A 21230-nucleotide genomic window follows, 5' to 3' on the forward strand; every position below is an offset into this window, starting at 1 on the left:
TTGGCTGTGGGTCTCTGGGATCTCCGTGCTTGCAGTGGGCCTGGGGGTCGGTGTCCCGATGAGGGGGCGCAGCTCGGGGAACGGCTTCTGGTGGTCCTGACGTCTCCGGCCAGTTTGCAGTTTTCCTCTGGAGTTGGAACGGGGCTGGGCTGCTGCTGGCTGTGGGTCTCTGGGATCTCCGTGCTTCCAGTGGGCCTGGGGGTCGGTGTCCCGTTGGTCCTGACGTCTCCGGTGACTGGCACTGAACTGTTGGTATCGCCGACGTGAAGACAGTGCAAAGCCCCCGCGCCGGTTCAATGAGCGGGGAGCTGGAGAGGGGAGGGAAGGGGTCACACACATGGCCGGGAAGCAGAGGGGTGTAGGTGGGGTGAAACTGAAGGGAGCGACAATCTGCTGCTGCCTGCCCGCTGAGTTAAAAAGTTCCCACGCAAGACTCACGATACACTGTGTATCGTGAGTCTACCGTGGGAACTTTTTAACTCAGCGGGCAGGCAGCAGCATATTGTCAATTATTAACCCTCCCGCGCAATATACCCTCACCTTCTCTTTTATGAATGGGGATTTCTTCGAGGACCGACCGGAGGTTCCGCTGTCACCTCTGCGGGCCGCCCTCGGTGAACGTTTTCAAGGACCTTTCTTCAAGGACCGAAAAAATGTCCGCTATTCGGAGGTTTTCGTTATTTGGATCTTCGGATAAAAGGTTGTGCACCTGTACTAATTTAGTATGTATTATTACCTCCATTTATTAACTATGGCGATAGATGTGGCCCGCCATCCGCTCACAAACATGGGTCCTGGTCCCATATGCACAATAGGCTGCCGACTCCTGGACTAAACCAAACCCTTGATCCTGTCCCGCCAGCCTTTTTTCAAAATTTAGCAACTCAAAATGGGGGTGTGTCTTCGACGCAGGTACGTTTTCATTGCCGGGAAATACGGTAATTCTACAGCGAAACTTTGCATTTCTTGCATGAGCAGTCCAGGCGTTAGTTAAAAAGTTGCCCTTGGAAGACCCGATGAAGATCGGATCAGTGGCTGCCCGCTGGGCTGAGGCACCACTTTCCTGGCAGAACTACTGGACTCTCCCCCCGTCGACCTGGGATTTGAATGCGATAGGGCGTCGAAGACACACCCCCATTTTGAGTTGCTAAATTTTGGAAAAAAAGGCTGGCGGGACAGGATCAAGGGTTTGGTTTAGTCCAGGAGTCTGCAGCCTTTTGTGCATATGGGGCCAGGACCCATGTTTGTGAGCGGACGGCGCGGGGAGCTGAGATCCCCCTGATGCGGGAGCTTGATTGCCCTGATGCAGAGGGCTCGACTGCCGGTTGCGGGAGCCAAGATCTCCCCGACCATGGAAGGGTCGAGTGCCACGGCCGCGGGAGAACAAAGAAGGAAAGAAGAATGAACTTTTTTTTTGCATTACTTAGAAGCACATGATAAAATGGGCGGAAAACAGCATGGTTTAATTAAGGGGAGATCATGCCTGACAAAATCTGTTGGAATTCTTTGAGGAAGCAACCAGCAGGGCAGACAAAGGAGAGTCAGTGAACGTTGTTTACTTGGAATTTCAGAAGGCCTTTGATAAGCTGCCACACGTGAGGCTGCTAAACTAGATAGGAGCTTGTGGTATTAGAGGCATGGTACAAGCATGGATAGAAGATTGGCTGACTGGCAGATGGCAGAGAGGGAATAAAGGGGGCCTCTTCTGGTTGGCTGCTGGTGACTAGTGGTGTTCCTCTGGGCTCAGTGTTGGGTCCACTACTTTTCACGTTATATGTTAATGATCTGGATGATGGAATTGATGGCTTTGTGGCCAAGTTTGCAGATGATACAAAGATATGTGGAGGGGCAGGTTGTATTGCGGAAGCAGGAAGGGCTTGGAAGTCTGCAAAAGGGCTTGGACAAATAAGTGGAAATGGAATGCAGCATAGCAAAGTGGACGGTCATGTACTTTGGTTGAAGGAATAAAGGCATAGATTAATTTCTAAATGGGGAGAGGATTCAGAGATGGTGCAAAGGGACTAGGGAGTGCTGGTGCAGGATTCCTCAAAGGTTAATTTGCAGGTTGAGTGTGTAGTAAGGAAGGCAAGTTAGCATTCATTTTGAGAGGATTTGAATATGAAAGCAAGGATGCAACAAGGCTTTATAAGGCGCTGGTCTGATCACATTTGGAATTAGAGTTTGTGGCCCATATCTGAGGAAGGATGTGTTGGCATTGGAGAGGTTCCAGAGAATGTTTACAAGAATGATCCCAGGGATAATTGGATTAACATATGAGGAGTGTTTGATGGCACTGGTTCTGTACTCAGTGGAGTTTAGGAAGATGAGGGGGAATCTCATTGAAACCTACCGAATAATGAAAGGCCTAGATAGTGAATGTGGAGAGAATGTTTCCAGTGGTGGGAAAGTCTAGGGCCAGAGGGCACAGCCATTTAGCATCAGAATAAAAGAATGTGCCTTTAGATGGGGAGGGATTTATTTAGCCAGAGGGTGGTAAATCTGAGGAATTCATTTCCAGGCCAGTCATTGGGTAATTTTAAAACAGAGATTGATAGGTTCTTGGTTGGTAAGGGTGTCAAAGGTTATGGGGAGAAGGCAGGAGAATGGGATTGAGAGGGAAAAACAGATCAGCTATGATCGAATGGTGGAGTAGACATGTTGGGCCAAATGCCCTAATTCTGCTCCTATGTCTTAAGATCTTATGAATTTGATTACAGTTATCCATGAAAACAATGGCATACAATTATGTAGCAAAGAAGTAAAGGCTTTATATCCATTTTTAGGTAAAGTGTTTGGATGCAATATGAAGTATAATTAAAAAGAATCCAAAAATGTCAATTAAAAAAGTCGATGTTATTTTCCTTAATTCAAAGTCTGACATTTGAAGTACGTATATGAGAGACAAAGCATCTGTTAATTTGCTTAAAATGGTGCTACTAAATCACATCTCTGCAGGTCAGGGGGTTTTGTTCTCTGGTATCCATAATATTCATGTTTTACACACAGTATTTCAATCATTAATGACTACTAAAAACTCAGTACTAAATGCCTTAATGTTAATTTTGTTAATTAGGCAATAATTATAAAGGAGAATAGATTACAAGGAAATGAGTAGGACTGGGACTGATGGGTTTGCTCTGAGCTGGCATTTAATCCATAAGCCTCCTCATAGGTCATATGGAAGAGTTGCATTTTTTCTACCTTTGAAATAATTTTGGTTTAAAAAATTTAATCATTGTTATCACGTGAATGAAATATTGTTCAGTTTGCTTACCTGCCCCAGCAAAACACCAGTTGTTCCATATCGTTCTTCTCCCTTCAGTTTTTTAAGATATTTCTCACTGTACTCTCCAAGGAGGTAAGTTTTTCCCATGATGATATGTCCCTGGTGAACAGATCCAATTCACACACAAAGAAAGGAGCCTTCACTCCTACTTTAGATAAACAAATAATATATTTAGAACATTATACAGGTACCGTAACCACAGAAAATTAAGTCAAGATGAGATGAACACGCATCAGTTAATAAATTGTTCATTTTTATAACGTACCAAGGCTTCTATGCAATAACCTACATTTCCTGTTGTTATTTCTATTTTCCAGTATCTAATTTTTGTCCTTTTGCTTGCCTTGTTATTTAGCATCAACTTTAAAATTCTCAGACTTGTTTTCAAATTTCGTCATGGCTTTGTTCTCCCAATTTTTGTTGCTCTACTAAAGTCACAACCCTGTGATATTTCTGTATTCCTCCAATCCTGACCTTTTGTGGATTCTAGTGTTAATAGAAACTATATTTTCAGCTGACACAGCTGCAAGATCCAGAATAGCCCAGAGTTTTCCATTTATTTATTTAATTTCATTTAGAGATACAGCGTGGAAGCAGGCCTTCGGCCTACTGAATCTGTGCCAACCAGCAAACACTGGTACACTAGTCCTATCCTACACAAGGATCCATTTACAAAAGCCAATTAACCTACAAACCTGTACGTCTTTGGAATGTGGGAAGAAACCAGGGCACCCCGAGAAAACACTCACCATTGTAGGAAGAACGTACATACTGCACACACACAGCACCCATAGTCAGGATCTAACCCGGGCTCTGGCGTTGTAACGCAGCAACTCTACCGCTGCACCACTGTCCTTTTATCATTCAATCTATTTATTCTCCTTTAATTTGGACAGGAGAGATTTAGAACAATATAGGCAAAACGCAGGTAGGTGGGATTAGTGTACTGTAGATGGGACACTTTGATCAGCATGGGCAAATTGAGCTGTATGTTTCCATGCAGTATGACTGTAAGTTGCCTCTTAAAACCCATTTTTTTTAAACCAATTCCTGTCAGTGCTCCTATAAGATGCCTCAGGTCATCAATCTATGACAAAGACAGTATTATATACTCTAGTCTGAAGAAGGGTCTTGACCCGAAACATCACCCATTCCTTCTCTCCAGAGATGCTGCCTGTCCCGCGGAGTTACTCCAGCATTTTGTGCCTATCTTTGGTTTAAATCAGCATCTGCAGTTCCTTCCTACATATTATTATATACCATGATGGTTGTTACCTTAAGAAAATGAGCCAATACTGTTAGAATAAGCCATCTTCATTTATGTATGATTAGAAATTAGAAGTGAAATAAGAGATTAGGTATAATTGATTATATAAACAATATTGATAGAAAACGTTGGTTAAGAGTTTGCTTTGAACTAGCATGTAGAAATGGCAATGTTTTTATTGCACTGCTGAAATTCTCCACCTAAAAATATTGTTTTATTTGCCTGTGGCTTATGTTGTAACTTGAACTAGTATCTTAAATACACCACCTGCTAGTATTTTTTTAAATATTAATTTTTAGTTTTATTTTCACTGTTCCTGTCCTGATGACTGCTGGCCATATGTTTCAATACTATCTCAAAATCGCTGCACTTTATGTTGTTTACATCGTAGGTTACATGAAATATAGTTGGTTGAATGCTACACAACTCTAGAAGATGTTATTTTTACACTTACCAGTATTTCTCAAATCACCCTTTGTTACCCTGTTTGGAACTAATGGTTGCAGCTACTTTGGAACAGATATTCTATGTAGAACTCCCTTTCTGTGACAGCATAAGGTTTGATTCCAGTGACATCATGAATTGGAAAAAAAGTTCCCCAAAGAAGTTGAAACTTCATAATGGTAAAAGTCGTCAAGCAATACCAACAACATGTAAACAACAAAACATTGCCAATTCTGTTTAGCTGATATTAGTTTCCAGTCAGACACTTTATAGTAAAATCCAAAGTCTGTATTTATTGAAGGATATTAATCCAAAAGTTATTTTAAAATCCCTTCCGCACAGATGTGGTCTCATTTGTTGAATATTTCTTGCACTTTAAGTTTATATTTATTAGCACTATTTTGCTTTTACAATCTAAACACCATAGCAAAAGCTTCCTGATAATATTAATACAGACCACCGAAAAAGTATACCAGGAGGAAATGACTAATGTCTAGAATAATGCAACAAATAGGCGTTTAGAGTTGACATTTCCTGATCTTGAACTTCTGGATGATTGTAATTAGAGGAAAAGCACAATTCCAATATGTTATTCCAAGGATCATTCATAATTATCTATACAGAAATAGCAAATGTTTGCTAAGCTGTGAAGTCTATAGTCTGTTGACACATCTATAGAAAGGCCATGGCAGAAGTTACCTCAGTAGATTGGCTTTGGAACTGTCTATCGTGCTCGATAAACTGTGCACAAGTGACTCCAAAAACTCCTCAAACTACACATTCCGCTGTGCTGGGAATGGGAATACTAGGAAAAAACAGAAAGATTTAAATTGTAGGAGTACACGGCATGGTGATTACACAATATTCTGGAGAACAAAAATAAGCAAAGCAAGAATCATTAGAAATTCCCTATAACTACACTTTAACCAAAAATAAGCACATTTTTTGTTAGGAAGACTTATCTCCAAGAATTCATGTTGAAGGAAATTAGAATTTTCCTGCAAATATTTGGATCAATTTTCAGAGAATATTACAGGTCATGGTGGCGTAGCAGTAGAGTTGCTACCTTACAGCGACTGCAGCGCCAGAGACCTGGGTTTGATCCTGACTACGGGTGCTGTCTGTATGGAATTTGTACGTTCTCCCCGTGATCTGCGTGGGTTTTCTCTAAGATCTTCGGTTTCCTCCCACACTCCAAAGATGTATATGTTTGTAGATTAATTGGCTTGGTAAATGTAAAAAAAATGTCACTAGTGGGTGTAGGATAGTGTTAATGTGCGGGGATCGTTGGTTGGCGCGGACCCGGTGGGCCGAAGGGCCTGTTTCCGCGCTGTATCTTTAAACTAAAATAAACTAAGAACATGATCATAAGAGACAAGATAGATGATAACAAATTAACACTTTAAAGAATTAGAAAGACATTGAAGGGGCATTGTAGCAAATAGCACCAGAACACACAAGAAAACAAGAGAATAGGAACAGGAGCAGACCACCTGTTAGCCCCAGTATTCAATATGAACATGGTTAATCTATACCGGCCTTAACTCCTCTTTGGTGCTAGTTCCCCATTACTCTCAATTTCTTTCAAATATTTATCTATCTCCACCTTAAATATATCTAATGCTCTGGCTTTCATCACCCTCCATGACGGAGAATTCCAGAGATTCACTGCCCTCTGAGAAGATATTACAAGGTGCCTCAGTTTTAAATGACCAGCCCTTTATTTTGCAGCTATGCCCTCTTGTTTGTGACTCTCTCAGTGTTGAAAATATCTATCTTGCGAAACCCCATTGGGGTCTTGCCTTTGAATAAGGTCATACCTCACTCTTTTGAACTCCCAAGGAACACAGAACCAAACTATCACCCTTCTCTTCATAAGACAAACCCTCATCTCACAAATTATGCTGAAAAATCTCCATCAGATTCCTTCAATGCTACCATATCCGTTTTTAGGATAGGGAATCAAAGCTATGCAGTGTTTCAGGTGTGCCCTCACCCACATTCCATACAACTTTACCAAAACCTCCCTTTTGTTAAACTCCAACCCCTTTACAATAAAGGCCAACATGCAGTTTGCCTTCTTCTTGTTGAACATGTCTGCTATGTTTTTGTCACTCATGCACTCAAACACTTATACTGGAATCCCCTGAAATTACACTCATTTTAAATCTATTTCCAATTAATTGATCTCTCTTTTGATTCTTCTTACCAAAGTGCAAGATCGCACACTTCCTCACCTGAAACACCATTTGCCATATTTTAACCCAATTACTCAATCCATCTACATCTCATCACAATATCGCAATGTCTTCTTTGCGATGTGCTCTTAAATCTATTTTCATTCCCTCCTTCAGGTCAATAATGAAAATAGTAAATAGATGTCAGTGAAGAACAAATCCCTGGGGTCTGCCTGGTAATCAATCTAAGGATGCCCAACTCTACAAAGCCAAATGTGCAACCAGCATTGAGGTTTTGCAATTCAACACGCTATATTACATCCCTCCAGTCTGAAAGGGAACCATTTATTCCAACTCTCTAATTTACATATGAAAGCCATTGTCCCTTTCTTAGTGCATCAGCATCTTATGTGGCAGATTGTTAAGTACCTTTTGGAAATCTAAATACATTGCACTACTCTGTCACTTCCTCAACGAATTCAAGCCAATTTGTCAAACATAATTTACCTTTCTGTAAACCATGTTAATTAGATTCAGCTTTCCAATATGATTGTTTTATCTTTGATTATTGACTTGTCGCCAATGGGTATTAGAATAACTGCCCTATGGTCCGCTGCCTTCTGTCTCCCACTGCTTTTGAACAAAATAGACATGTTGGCTGTTTATCAATCCTCTGGTGCCTTCAACCAATGAGTCCGCTATCTCAAGCAAGTCAAGAGAGTTTAATTGTCATAGGTACCAAAACTGAACAATGAAATTCTTACTTGTAGCAACACCACAGGTTTATAATGACAGTACCTAATAGATACCATAAAATAATAAACACACAGAAATGTGCAATAAATTAAAAAAACAATATCTCTACAACCACCTCCTTTAAAATTGAGGTGTGCAGACCATTGAGTTCCGTGATTGGTCGCCCTTTAGACGTGAGTTTCTTTAATACTTTATTCCTTGGGATTGGGATTTGAAATTAGTCTCTAATTAGAATAATCTCCATGCTAAAGATTGACGTAAATAATGAATTTAATATTTCTGGCATTTCTTTGTTTCTGGTTATTAATTATCAGCTTCCACTGGTCTCATATTTAACTTAGCTGCCTTCTTCGTGTTTATATATTCATAGAATGCATAGTGTTCATAAAAAAAATGCAAGTTTTCATTCAAAATTAATTTTCTTCCTTCTCACCAGCTCTTTAGTCTGTTGCCGCTGGATCTCGTGCTCCAGCCTAATACCAACCCATGCTAATTTTTTCCACCCTACCTTTCAATTTTACTTTATCCTAAATGCCCCAGTTAACCAGATTGTGCCAATTTCACATGGAAACCCTCGTTCTAATTAGGTTAAGTTCCTGCTGAATGGTATGGACCAGCCACTCTACAAATCCAAATGTGCAACCAGCATTGAGGTTTTGCAAATCAACACACTATATTCTGGAATTCCAGACATTAGATCTTTCTCATGTCAAGGAGCAGAAAACTCAAGGAATTGAATCGTTAAAATGCTGATGTTTGTCTCCTGCACACTCTTAACAAACTTTGCATCTGCTACAAATTTTATGAATGGATGCATCTAATCACAAGTAAATTGGGACAACCATCTTGCTTGTAATAAAAAGGCTACTGGCTATATTGAATTGAATACTTTACTGTCACATGTGACAAATCAGAGTGAAATTCTTTGCTGTGTAAAGGGCACTTACAAAGTATAGTTGGAGTGGTTACAAGAGAATAATCTGATGCAGTGCCATCTCTTGCAAACCTTAAACAAGGGGGGCTCGGCCATTTGGTTGGGGGAGAGGAGGAAGAAAGGTCTCCAGCCAGTGTTGGAGAAACTCAGGTCACGCAGCGTCTGTGGAGGGAATGGGCTGATAGGGAACCCCCCTCCCCCAACCCCCGCGTGACGTCAGGCGGAATGGTGACATCACGCCGCTCACTATGACCTCAGAGCGGAGGCGTCACTTCAGGTCGCGTCACCACAAGCTCCCAAATAAAACATGTCAGGCAAGTACTCAAGGGGAAACCAACAGGTTGAAACGTCGCCCATTCTACCGCTTGCAGCCGACTTGCGCCTTCCAGTTGAGTCTAAATCTTCCCCTGTAAGGGAGCGTGACGAACACGCGGGATTGAGTCCTAACGGCCCGCTGGTTTGGCGAAGCGACTTACACCGGTGCTGTAACGGGGATGTGCCTCCCCTCTTACCGATCTTGCTCTTTCCTCCCACCTTTCTCTTTCTGACAATGTCGTGGTATTTATTTGTTGTCGGTCGGATGTCCCCGTAACCTCCCGCTGCAGCTCTCGGCCAATCAGCGCCGCATGGCCCGCACCGATGACGTGTCGCCCGCTAACTGCCGGCCACGTGGGCGGAGCGGCGGCTGCGCGCGACCAACGGCTGCTCCTCGCCCGCCCGTCCGCCCGCCCACCCGCGCGCTGCCCCGCCCCGCCCCGCCCCGCCCTGCAGAGAGAGAGCGAGAGAGAGCAGCGCCTCCGCCCGGCCGGCGGACAGCTCTGCAGACTCAGCCGCCCCCCGTCCCCACTCCCCCTGCGGCTCATAGATCACAGAGCGGATCAAAGATACTAGAGTAGAGGAGCTTCTCTAGGATCTTTGCTGCTGGGGTAACACGAAGAAGGGGCTCGAACGAAAACGTCACCCATTCCTCCTCTCCAGTGATGCTGCCTGTCCCGCTGGGTTACTCCAGCATGTTTGTGTTTATCTGGGGTAACACGAAATGTGTTGGAAGGAACTGCAGATGCCGGAGTTTACACCGAACACAGACACAAAATGCGGGAGTAACTCAGCGGGACGGGCAGGCAACATGACTGGAGGGAAGGAATGGGTGACGTTTCAGGGTCGAGACCCTTCTTCAGACCTTTCAGATCATTTCCCCCTGAGGCTATCAAACTACAACTTCTTCCTCTTCTGTCGTGGGGTAGCCTGACTCACCTCCCCAATCTTTGCACTTCCCCAATCCTGAACTTTTCACTCGTCACTTTAATTTAATGTATCTGTGTTTTATGACATTTAAGAAGGTACTGCAGGATGCTGGAAAAAGGTGTAGATGTCTACCTTGTGTTTTGGCTGTTGGCGGACCAATTTCCCTCCTGGGATAAATACGGTTCTATCGTTTCGTATCGAAACCTCACCTATTCCTTCTCTCCAGAGATGATGCCTGCCACGCTGAGTTACTCCAGCATTTATGTCTATCTGCTAGGGTTAATGGCCCTGTCTCACGGTAGAATCTGACCCATGAGGTACCCCAAGTGAAAAACTCGTGGTTGTGTACGAGATCCCAAGTGTATGATCAAGAGTTTAACCGAGTTCCCAAGGGTATGGCAAGTTTGCCGTTTACTTGTCATTTCTGCGAAGTTTCAAGTTCGTCTCCTGAGTTACTCTTGAGCCAATCCTGATTGAAGGTCTGTTTTAATAAGCAAGTGTTAAAGAAGACATCTCCATCCTGCGGCTTTGATCTAAAGATAGAATTCAGCGCGGCCGCATCAATTGATGTGCTTCGAGAGGCTGGTCCTGGCACACCTCAAAAGCTGCCTACCTCCCACATTGGATCCCTATCAGTTGCCTACCGCAAGAACAGGAGTACGGAGGATGCCATCTCAACGACACTTCACTCCGCCCTCTCCCACCTCGACAACAGAGACACTTATGTAATAATGCTGTTCATCGATTACAGCTCAGCATTCAATACCATTATACCCTCTAAACTGATCACCTAACTCGGTAACCTGGGCATCGACCCCTCCCTCTGCAACTGGATACTGGACTTTCTAACCAACAGACCCCAGTCTGTTAGGTTAGACAAGCACACCTCTTCAACCCTCACCCTGAACCCTCACCCACAGGGCTGTGTGCTGAGCCCCCTCCTCTACTCCCTCTTCACCTACGACTGCACACCTGTACATGGTACTAACACCATCATCAAGTATGCAGATGATACAACGGTGATTGGCCTCATCAGCAACAACGATGAGTCGGCATATAGGGAGGAGGTCCAGCTGCTAGCAGCATGGTGCGCTGACAACAACCTGGCCCTTAACTCCAAGAAGACCAAGGAGCTCATTGTAGACTTCAGGAAGTCTAGGGGCGGCACGCACATCCACATCAACGGGACGGAGGTGGAACGTGTTTCCAGCTTCAGGTTCCTGGGGGTCAACATCTCCGATGACCTCTCTTGGACCCACAATACCTCAACTCTGGTCAAGAAGGCTCACCAGCGTCTCTTCTTCCTGAGGAGACTGAAGAAGGTCCATCTGTCTCCTCAGATTCTGGTGAACTTCTACCGCTGCACCATCGAGAGCATCCTTACCAATTGTATCACAGTATGGTATGGCAACTGCTCTGTCTCCGACCGGAAAGCACTGCAGAGGGTGGTGAAAATTGCCCAACGCATCACCGGTTCATAACCCTCCTCCATTGAGTCTGTCCAAAGCAAGCGTTGTCTGCAAAGGGCGCTCAGCTTCACCAAGGACTGCTCTCACCCCAACCATGGACTGTTTACCCTCCTACCATCCGGGAGGCGCTACAGGTCTCTCCTTTGCCGGACCAGCAGGTCCAGGAACAGCTTCTTCCCTGCGGCTGTCACACTACTCAACAATGTACCTCGGTGACTGCCAATCACCCCCCCCCCCCCCCCCCCCCCCCCCCCGGACACTCCTCCCACAGGAAAAACATTGACTGTATGCATGTAAATAGATTTATTTATTGAAATCATATTCTATGTCGTGCTTCCAGGGAGATGCTAACTGCATTTCGTTGTCTCTGTACTGTACACTGACAATGACAATTAAAGTTAAATCTGAATCTGAATGTGACCTACAAAGGGAAAAAGCGCACCGTCCAGTGCCAGAGCAGTTATACATATGATTTGTTTGAAACACACAAGTTTGATATATTTTAATTGACTTTACTGCCATGTCTACACACTGCAGGGAGACGGGAGATGAAATCTTTGAATATGGACGATGTGCACATCAGATTGTTGGGAGACGGAGCTCAGGGTTCGCCTCCTGAGCTGCTTTGGTGCCCAGGCGTGCGTTGAGGTGGAGAGAGGTTGGGGGGGAGGGGGGAATGCGCGGGCATAATTAATCTGTCTGGGGTGACAAGGCTGTTGTGTTAGGCTGGGATCATTCTCTGCAGGGGGCGATCAAACAGCACAATACCCCCCTCCCCCTCCACGCCAACATGAAGGGCAACGATCCCAAGGCTTTAGCGTCAGAAACAGCGGGCAGGCGACAATCACCTGCCATAACGCGAGAGAGATCATGCACTATTGTAGGTCTCCTTTACACGTCAATGTTTCTGTCTTTCTCCACTCATTGTTGGCCCTGTCTGTCGCCACCCCCACCCACACCCCTCTGCTTCCCGGCCATGTATGTGAGCCCTTCGCTCCCCTCTCTAGCTCCCCGCCCATTGCACCGATCGCGGGGGCTTTGCACTGTCTTCACATCGGCGATGCCAGCAGGACAGTGCCAGTCGCCCCGGGGCAGGTGCTCGGGAACTCTCTCCCAGAGTGGCCCTGGGGGGGGGGGGGGGGGGGGGTCAGCAGGCACGCCGGCTCTACCACACCATGGGCCGCCGCCAACCAAGCCACCCGTCCACGTCCACATGCTCAGTGCCCTTCGTGTTGACGTGGAGGGGGAGGGGGGTATTGTGCTGTTTGATCGCCTCCTGCTATCCCAGGGACAGGGAGACACAGCGGCTTTTGAGACTGGTGGGCAATCACTACCAAAGTGTCTGCCCACACAGTCAGTACACCTCTCCTACACTTGTCTCCCGCACTAAGATCATCCCGCATAGAATGATCCCAACCTAACACAACAGCCTTGTCACCCCAGACAGATTAATTACGCCCACGCATTCCCCCCCCCCACCTTTCCCTCCCAACTCCAGTCCCGTCCTGTCCCCCTGGAAAACTGAAGGGAGCGACAATCAACTGCTGCCTGCCCGCTGAGTTAAAGAGTTCCCACGGTAGACTCACGATACACTAAGGTAAGCGCACGGGCCACTACGTTCTTACAACGAGTTAAAATGTTTCAATTCTTAACCACAAGAGTAAATATGACTCGTGGAAAACTTTAAACATGTTACATTCTTTTCAAGAGTTGACAAGTTTCACGGGTACCCGCTGTTAGCGCCACGAGTCTCTAAGTTGCGTCCACGAGTTCTGACGGTACAGCTACGTTAATCGTACGTTATTACCACGAGTTTTAACTCGGGGTACCTCGTGTGTCAACTCGCAACGTGAGACAGGGGTTTCAGCGGTTCATAGACAAGACCTGAAGATGCTGGTTTACAAAAACAAAGTTATTCCAGCAATTAGTGTGGTTTTATTTTTGTAAAGCAGCATTGCAGTTCATTGTGGCACAGCATGGGATTACTAAATTCAAATCAATGCTACTTTATTGTGCAGTGAAAAGCTTTGTTTTTGCATACAGCCCAGTAGAATCACCCAGGCAATATACAAGTGTCACCATGTTTTGTGTCACCATGTGTCTGATGTGTCACCATGATTGTGTCACCATGTGTCTGAAGAAGGGTTCCAAACCAAATTGTCACCCATCCTTTTTCTCCAGAGATGCTGCCTGACCCACTGAGTTACTCCAGCACTTTGTGTCCTTGGTATAAATCAGCATCTGCAGTTCCTTTCTACACCTGGGATCATCAACTTTGCATTTGTATTATAGAAACAGTACATGCTTATGTTGAACATTTCAGCAAACCTAAAGCTTTTTGTGACCCAATTGGAGCCATTTTATAATAATAATAATAATAATAAATACTTTATTGATCCCCTCAGGGAAATTCAGATGTCCAGAAGCCAACATCCAACAAACCCACACATTCAGAACGAAAGCAGACAAAAAATACATAAAATACTATATGGACAATACCGTCCGAACAGATCCACAGACGATGCGGTCTCCCAGGTTCTGCACACCGCTCTCTCTCATCTTGGCAGCCAGAAGGGGGGCTACGTGAGGATGCTGTTCATAGACTTCAGTTCAGCCTTCAACACGATAGTCCCCACCAGACTGGCCGAGAAGCTACTGGATTTGGAGCTCAACACCCCCCTGTGTGCCTGGGTCCTGGACTTTCTCTCCAGGTAGTCAAGATGGGGGGAGAAATACATCAAAGTCCCTCACCCTGAGCACAGGATCCCCCCAGGGTTGTGTCCTCAGCCCCCTACGGTACTCCCTGTACACAAATGACTACAGGCCTGTCGCTCTGACCTCTGTAGTCATGAAGACCCTTGAAAGGCTTGTGCTGGCCAAGCTGAAAAATATTACAATCCCCCTGCTGGACCCTCTGCAGTTTGCATATTGGGCCAATAGATCTGTGGATGACGCAAGCCAATCTGGGCCTGCACTTCATCCTCCAGCACCTAGACTGCCAGGGGACTTATGTGAGGATTTTGTTTGTTGATTTTAGCTCTGCATTCAACACCATTGTGCCAGAGCTACTATGCTCCAAACTTTCCGAGTTGACTGTGCCTGACCCCTCTGTCGGTGGATCACCAGCTTCCTAACAGACAGGAAGCAGCATGTGAGGCTGGGAAAGCACATCTCGGACCCTCAAACACCCAGGGTTAAGTTTCTGATTTTCAAACCTGCAGTAAAACTCATTCAGATTGTCCATCAGCTGACGATTGTCCAAAGAGCGGTGGGCTTTCCTCTTATTGCTGGTGATTTCTTGCATGCCCTTCCAAACTGAAGAAGAGTCACTAGCTGAGAACTTGCTCCTGAACCTCTCAGAGTACCTTTCCTTGGCAGCTCTGATTCCTCTTCTCAGCTCTTTATTGATGAGGCTATCTTTTAACTCTTTAACGATTAGGCTATCGGCTTGACGCATATTTGCCCCCCCCCCCATCCCAAATCTCGAAATGGAAATGTTACGTCTGTATATAATGATCCCATTAAAATGTATATTTATATCACAAACTATGGAATTCATATTTTTCAGTATTGTTATCAAGGAAAAGAAAGCAGTTCCAATGGTTTGATATTATTTGATGTTTAATATTATTCACATGGAGGAGAAAATATAATAGCTCTAAAACCTACCTTAATTTTGCAATGTCACTAAAGATAACCCCCTTTTTTTTTCCAAAGTCTTTATTCGACACAGCAAATGATACAACACATCAAATCATAAACAAAAATTACACTATATCAAGTATCATTATAATACAACATTGCATTCATTGTTCACAATACTCTCAACCCCACACGGTGACCAGCGCCCACGGAAGGCTCCAGAGTCCCCGTGGACACCGCGTGTTCTCTCTCCATGGACACACGTGCACGGACGTAGGCCAGAAAGGGGCGGGCATCCGACTCTAGCCTGACCATCGACCGCCCGCTGCCTGGACCCGCGAATGGCCATCTTGGCCAGGCCAAGGAGCACACCGACAGGTAAGTCCCACCCCCCCACTCGGTTCTCCCCACACCCTGCCTTGTGTCCAAACACTAGAATTGTAGGACTAAAATGCAACCAGAACTTTAGGAACAACCCCTTCAGATATTGGTACCGGGGCAGTAGCCTCTCACACTCCATATAAGCGTGGAACACGGTCTCTTCCTCGCCACAGAAAATACAGGCAGCGGACGAGCCCGTGAACCGACTCAAAAGTTTATTACATGCTCTATGCAGCACTCTCCACCCCAGGTCCCCAATGTAAAGTAGGTATGTTGCAAAGCCTACCTGAAGCGTCTTTGAAAATCTGCCGCTGAGGGTGTGCGCGATTTTGGCGCCGTTTAGAGGGGGCGGGTTTAAAACGCGATTTTCTCTAGGCTGTTCAAATCGAAGATGTTCAGCCTAGTTAATTATTAACGAAAAATCGCTGGAAGACCCCGTCGCAAAAGCTATTATTAGGTTTAAAGGCCTCGTATAATAGTTATAGTAGTTTAAAAATCAATCTTTAAACCCGCGACCGTCAGCAACCGCAGAGTCTCATAAAGCAAATAGCAGAAGTTAGGTTGTATATTTTTACATTAAAAAGGGCTTCTAAAGATCCCTTTATACAAAATTTAATATTGCGAGTAGCTCAATTTGGGCCCATTATATCGCGCAGTATTTTTCTCGGCATTTGGGGGCACAAATCTACCGCAATGTGAACGTTCTAAACCAGCGCGTTCCACAGGGACCCACTGGAAAGCTGATTTAAATGGGCATTTATTTACAGCAATTAAACACTGAATTCCTTCCATTTGGTCTATAAATTAATGTAAATGAGATTTAAAAATCATGTTTTATTGTGAATTATTTGTGAATATTATTTGGACATTTAGGCTATTTAAAAATGTTAATAATTTATTAAGAAATGGATAGATGTTTAGATCTAGTAATTGAAGTCTGAAATTAGCTACAATTAGGTAACTAACAAATTATATGCTTTAATTTCAGGTCATCCAAGTAAGATTATTTTATATTTGTTTCAGAATGCTTCAATCTATGATAACTGAATATTTCATTCAGTTCTCTTAATTTTTAAGAAAGTTATGGGCTTTTGACTGTTCACGATCACAACTTTTTTGTTATGTCCATAGAAAATCAATAGGGAACAAGATGCTCATTTCCGAGTATGAAAATGGCCATAACTTTTTAAATACTTGAGATATGAAAGTGAATTAGGTGTCAAATTAAACTTATTTTTATGCTTTATCTGATGGGATAAATTACAGACTTGATTTTTAAAATCTCAAAATTTTGTAACATTGCTATGTAAAGGGGGACAACTCCCTTGTAGAGGGACCCCCACTGGGGACCTTCCCCGCCTTCAGGTGGTAACACCGTCCGCCATGGTGTGTCGGGATGGGAAACGAAGGCCAAGGAGGTGCAGAATGTGCAGGAACATTCTGTACAGTGAGCGTCTCTTCGCATCACGAAATGGCATGCTGGTCATCTCAGAGAGGCAGCTCAGGTTGTGTGGAGCTATCAAAACATGGAGGGGACCGGGGGACACAATTTTTTGGCGGCCACCCGCGCATGAGCACACTCACACACACGCGCGATGCTTCGGAGGCTCAATGCAGCTCTAAATGCAGCTCAACTCTGCCTGTCTCACCGGGTTAACTACAGTCCTGTCTGGACTGACGGGATACCAGCGCTGCTTCTCCACGCTGGCCATATTTCCCGCAAGTCCAGGCCGGGCTGTGGGCTCACCTGGCGGGACAGGCAGTTGAGTTGGGTTTAGCGCAGCTTCTCTGCGCTGGCTATGGGCCTGGGGGCACCGCGCCCGTCTGACTCCCGACCAAAGATCCTAATGCGGAGATTTCACCGGGTTTTAAAATCCGGATCACAAAAACTGTCCCCTCTGGCCCCCCCGGGTTTTCCACCCCTGGTTGGAGGGCCCAAGGCGGTGGGGGTGGGGGAAGAGGCGTGGGCCCGCAGGAGGGGGGGAGGCGACGGTCTGCTGCGGGGGATGGTGAGAGGCGACGGTCCACTGTGGGGGGGGGGGGGGGGGGAGGAGAGGCAAGGGTCTGCTGCGGGGGGGAAGAATGGCATGGGCCCGGCGGGAGTCGGAGGGAAGGGGATGGTGGTGGTGTCGTGGGCTCGGCGGCGGGAGAGGCGTCTGGTGTTGAGGTTCCCGCCCGGCGGCGGGAAAACGGTCTCCTGTTAGACCCCTTTCGGGTAGTTTGCTACCCTGGATAAAAACCAAAGATGCTAGAGGATGGAAACCAGACACCCGCTCCCACAACGCAATATTCCACTAATTACCCAGAGTAGACACGAGGTATCGAGGCGATCGCTGACTGTGTAGACTGCAATATGCGATCTGATCCCGCCCGGGCCCACTGCGCACGTGCGGAGAGACGTCATTTTGCGTCGCTACTGCAACGTCCGCTTCCCCCAACTGCGCAGGCGCGGATGGTCTCAACTTTTTTTCCGCCAAATCATCCTTGCAGGCAGGAACCAAAATTTCTGGTAAACGCTGATTGCGCTCCAAAAAACATTTTCCTCAGGATTTTTTCTTACTGTGGTGGAAAAACGGGGGTGCGAGCGCACCCAACGCACCCCCCCCTTCGGACAGCCATGTTAAGCTAGTGCAAAATAACTCCATAGAATCTTTTCATTGGATTGTTATGTGTCATTTGCACCATTACACCATGTCAGCCTGTGAGAGCACGTCTCGGCTAATAGTATAATTTCTCACATTGGGTTTGAAGCCTCAAGTTTTACCTGAGTCATTAGCATTTTAAAGGCACAAACACAACCAGTGTGCTTCAAGTAGAGTAATCACATGAACCCCAATTCTCTCCAATATTTCCTTTTGCCTTCCAAATTCTCTCAAAAACATACAAAATTCAGCTTTTGAAGAAATTGATTCTGTATCCCTGATCACACAGGCAGTGAATTCCCCACTTCTATCATAGATGAGGCCCTCACACGTTCCTCGTTACCCATCAGCTCTTCTCTTGTCCCCCCCCCGTCAGTTTTCACCTCATCAGCCGTCGCATACAGTGCATAATTCTCTGGCATTTTCGGCACCTCCAACGGGATCATCCCACTAGCCACGCTCCCTTTACAACCCCCTGGTTAACTCATTCCTTCCCACATAAACCACCCCTCCCCAGGCCTTTCCCTGCAACCGCAGGAGCTGCAATGCAGTCCCTATACCTCCTTCCTCGACACTGTCCAGGGACCCCGACAGTCCTTTCAGGTGAGGCAGAGGTTCACTTGCACCTCCTCCAACCTCATCTACTGTAGCTGCTGTTCCAGGTGTGGACTCCTATATATTGGTGAGACCAAGCGCAGACTTGGCGATCGTATCGCTTAACATCTTCGCTCAGTCCGTGGTCTCCCAGTTGCCAAACACTTTAGCTCCCTTCCCATTTCAATACTAACCTTTTTGTCCTGGACCTCCTCCATTGTCAGAGTGAGGCCAAATGTAAATTGGAGGAACAGCACCTCATAATTTGGTTGGGTAGCTTTGAACCCAGCGGTATGAATATTGATTTCTCTAACTTCAAGTAACCCTTGTAGAAGGCGTGAGAGTTTTGCGGAGTTTCGGATTGTGAAGCCAGGGAGAGAAAAGTAGCGGGAGGGGGGAAGAAATAAGATGGTCCTGGTGGGGCACAGGGAAGAGAGAGGGGGAGAAATAAATCTAGGTGAAAGTGATCCTTGTGGAAGATACCAATGGTCAAGAGGATATAGGCCAATGAGTGGACATATGGCAAGTGAAAAATACAGTGTTACCTTTCAGTGGGAAGAATGAAGAGAAGCAATGTCAACTGGACCTGAACATGCCAGATGTACAGAGCCAAACTGGGCAACATTGAACATTATCATATCAAAGGACACATAAAAACGGAGGCAGCAGCAAATGATGAATGGAACATATCTGTGGAATTTACCAAATTTATAGGCATGAATTTATTAAGAATCAGGGACTATGATAGTATATTGCAAATAACGTTGCCTGGGATGAGCGAAATAACAATGGAAGCTCTTTTCCTCATAATCAGGCATGGGATGAGAGGATGTCTCAAGAAGCCACCTGTACAAGCCCCATGCAAACACTGTCATGAGCACATCTATTTTGTTATCAATCATCACTATTGTGCCCAAACTCTATAAAACACAATGTAATTTTATTACCTGGGAGACTCATTTATCTTTCTTGCATTGGTACCAAATAAAAGCATCTAGTTACACTTACTGGCCTGGTCTCAGTGTGTTTCACTAGCAACATTAACAATACCCTTGTGTTTTGCAAGTATATCATTGCAATGATACTGTTTATAAGCATAACCTCCTACTTGCATTTCCATGTATAACAATTATTGTTTTGAGGGAACTAATTTTATCATTTTTCAGTGTCGAGTTTAGTATTATTCCTGCCCCTTTCAGCTCTTCCTTCTTGTCCCTTTAAAAATTGAACTGCTTTTGCATATATTTAATTGAAACTCTCTAATATAGATTTATACATCAAAGCAGAGGCATTGAGGATTTTGTGCTCTAAAACAAATGTATACTTCCTTGCTGTTAGTTTCTCAACGGAACAACTTCAGCAATGGAATCCACTTTTCTACTAGAATTGTTTGACCTCCGAGGCTTCTTAATACACGTGTTATGGAAGTCACAGAAAATATATTGGTGGTGGGATCCAAGCCTCCACAGTCTGGGTAAAGCTTTATTTTCCAGGATACCGTTTGAGACCTGCTTCCACCAAACATTTGGTCTGAAGAAGGGTTTCGGCCCGAAACGTCGCCTATTTCCTTCAAAAAAAGCTCCATAGATGCTGCTGCACCCGCTGAGTTTCCACAGCAATTTTGTGTACCTTCCACCAAACATATCTTCAGTATTCTCAACAAGCCTTAAAAGTTAAAATTTTCTGGAATTCTGCATACATTTTTTGTAAAGATGAAATGTAGAAGGATGTGGGCATGGTCTGAATTAAAAGGATTTTGTGGGATTTATGTGCAAAAAAAACAAATTGTAGTTAAGTTGTGCGAATGATTTGTACAACTTAAAATTCATATAGATAATCCTCTTGCTTTCAGAAGTAGTAGCTGTTCGTCAAACCAGCAATTTGCTGCATTAGAAATGCTAAAGAACTCAAACTGCCAATTTTTAGACTTGGAATCCTCTATCATTAGAAGGGAATAGAGGTGGTGTGACAAGACCATTTATCATAATAATCGCAAAGTAAAGCAGGCGTAACACTACTCCTCCCAAAGCAATGTTGTTCATTGAATAACTTCTAAGAGTTAGCAGCTGTTATGGATTGAGACTAAAGGAAATCCAAATACTTAGTGAAGAGTTTGCTGACATGTCATGAGTAGACTTGGACAAATGTCTTGAGATTTCTCTCCCACAGAGATGCAACTATACATTGTGATCACACACACTTGCAGTTACGTCATCTCTTGCAACAGACAAAAAAGACCAAGCATCTTGCAAAGTAAATGAAAATAAAAAGCTGCAGATGCTGGATGTTTCACCAATTTTGTTGAAGGATCATGTCCCAGTAAATTGTCTACTTTAAAACCAAAAGATAAAGTCTTGTTTATAAATATCCCACAAATGGAACAACACAAAAAC

The 21230-nt window shown here is 44.8% G+C and overlaps 1 protein-coding gene across 10 annotated transcripts in view; it reads right to left on the reverse strand.

The window, feature by feature from the left end:
* Positions 1 to 9589, reverse strand: part of odr4 (odr-4 GPCR localization factor homolog) — a 59683-nt gene extending 50094 nt beyond the window's left edge. The window contains exons 1-3 of one of the 10 annotated variants that reach the window (XM_033028219.1): positions 9341 to 9548; positions 5697 to 5802; positions 3275 to 3434 (exon numbers count right to left, since the gene is read on the reverse strand). In XM_033028219.1, coding sequence (XP_032884110.1) covers positions 3275 to 3373 — 99 coding nt within the window. In that variant the 5' untranslated portion in view covers positions 3374 to 3434; positions 5697 to 5802; positions 9341 to 9548. Of the gene's footprint in view, positions 1 to 3274; positions 3435 to 5696; positions 5803 to 9340 lie in introns of all 10 variants that reach the window. The other 9 variants (XM_033028209.1, XM_033028218.1, XM_033028214.1 and 6 more) reach the window with 9 other exon arrangements.
* Between the last annotated feature and the right edge of the window lie 11641 nt (positions 9590 to 21230).

Source organism: Amblyraja radiata, chromosome 10 (assembly GCF_010909765.2).
Source record: "Amblyraja radiata isolate CabotCenter1 chromosome 10, sAmbRad1.1.pri, whole genome shotgun sequence".
Classification (NCBI taxonomy): domain Eukaryota; kingdom Metazoa; phylum Chordata; class Chondrichthyes; order Rajiformes; family Rajidae; genus Amblyraja; species Amblyraja radiata.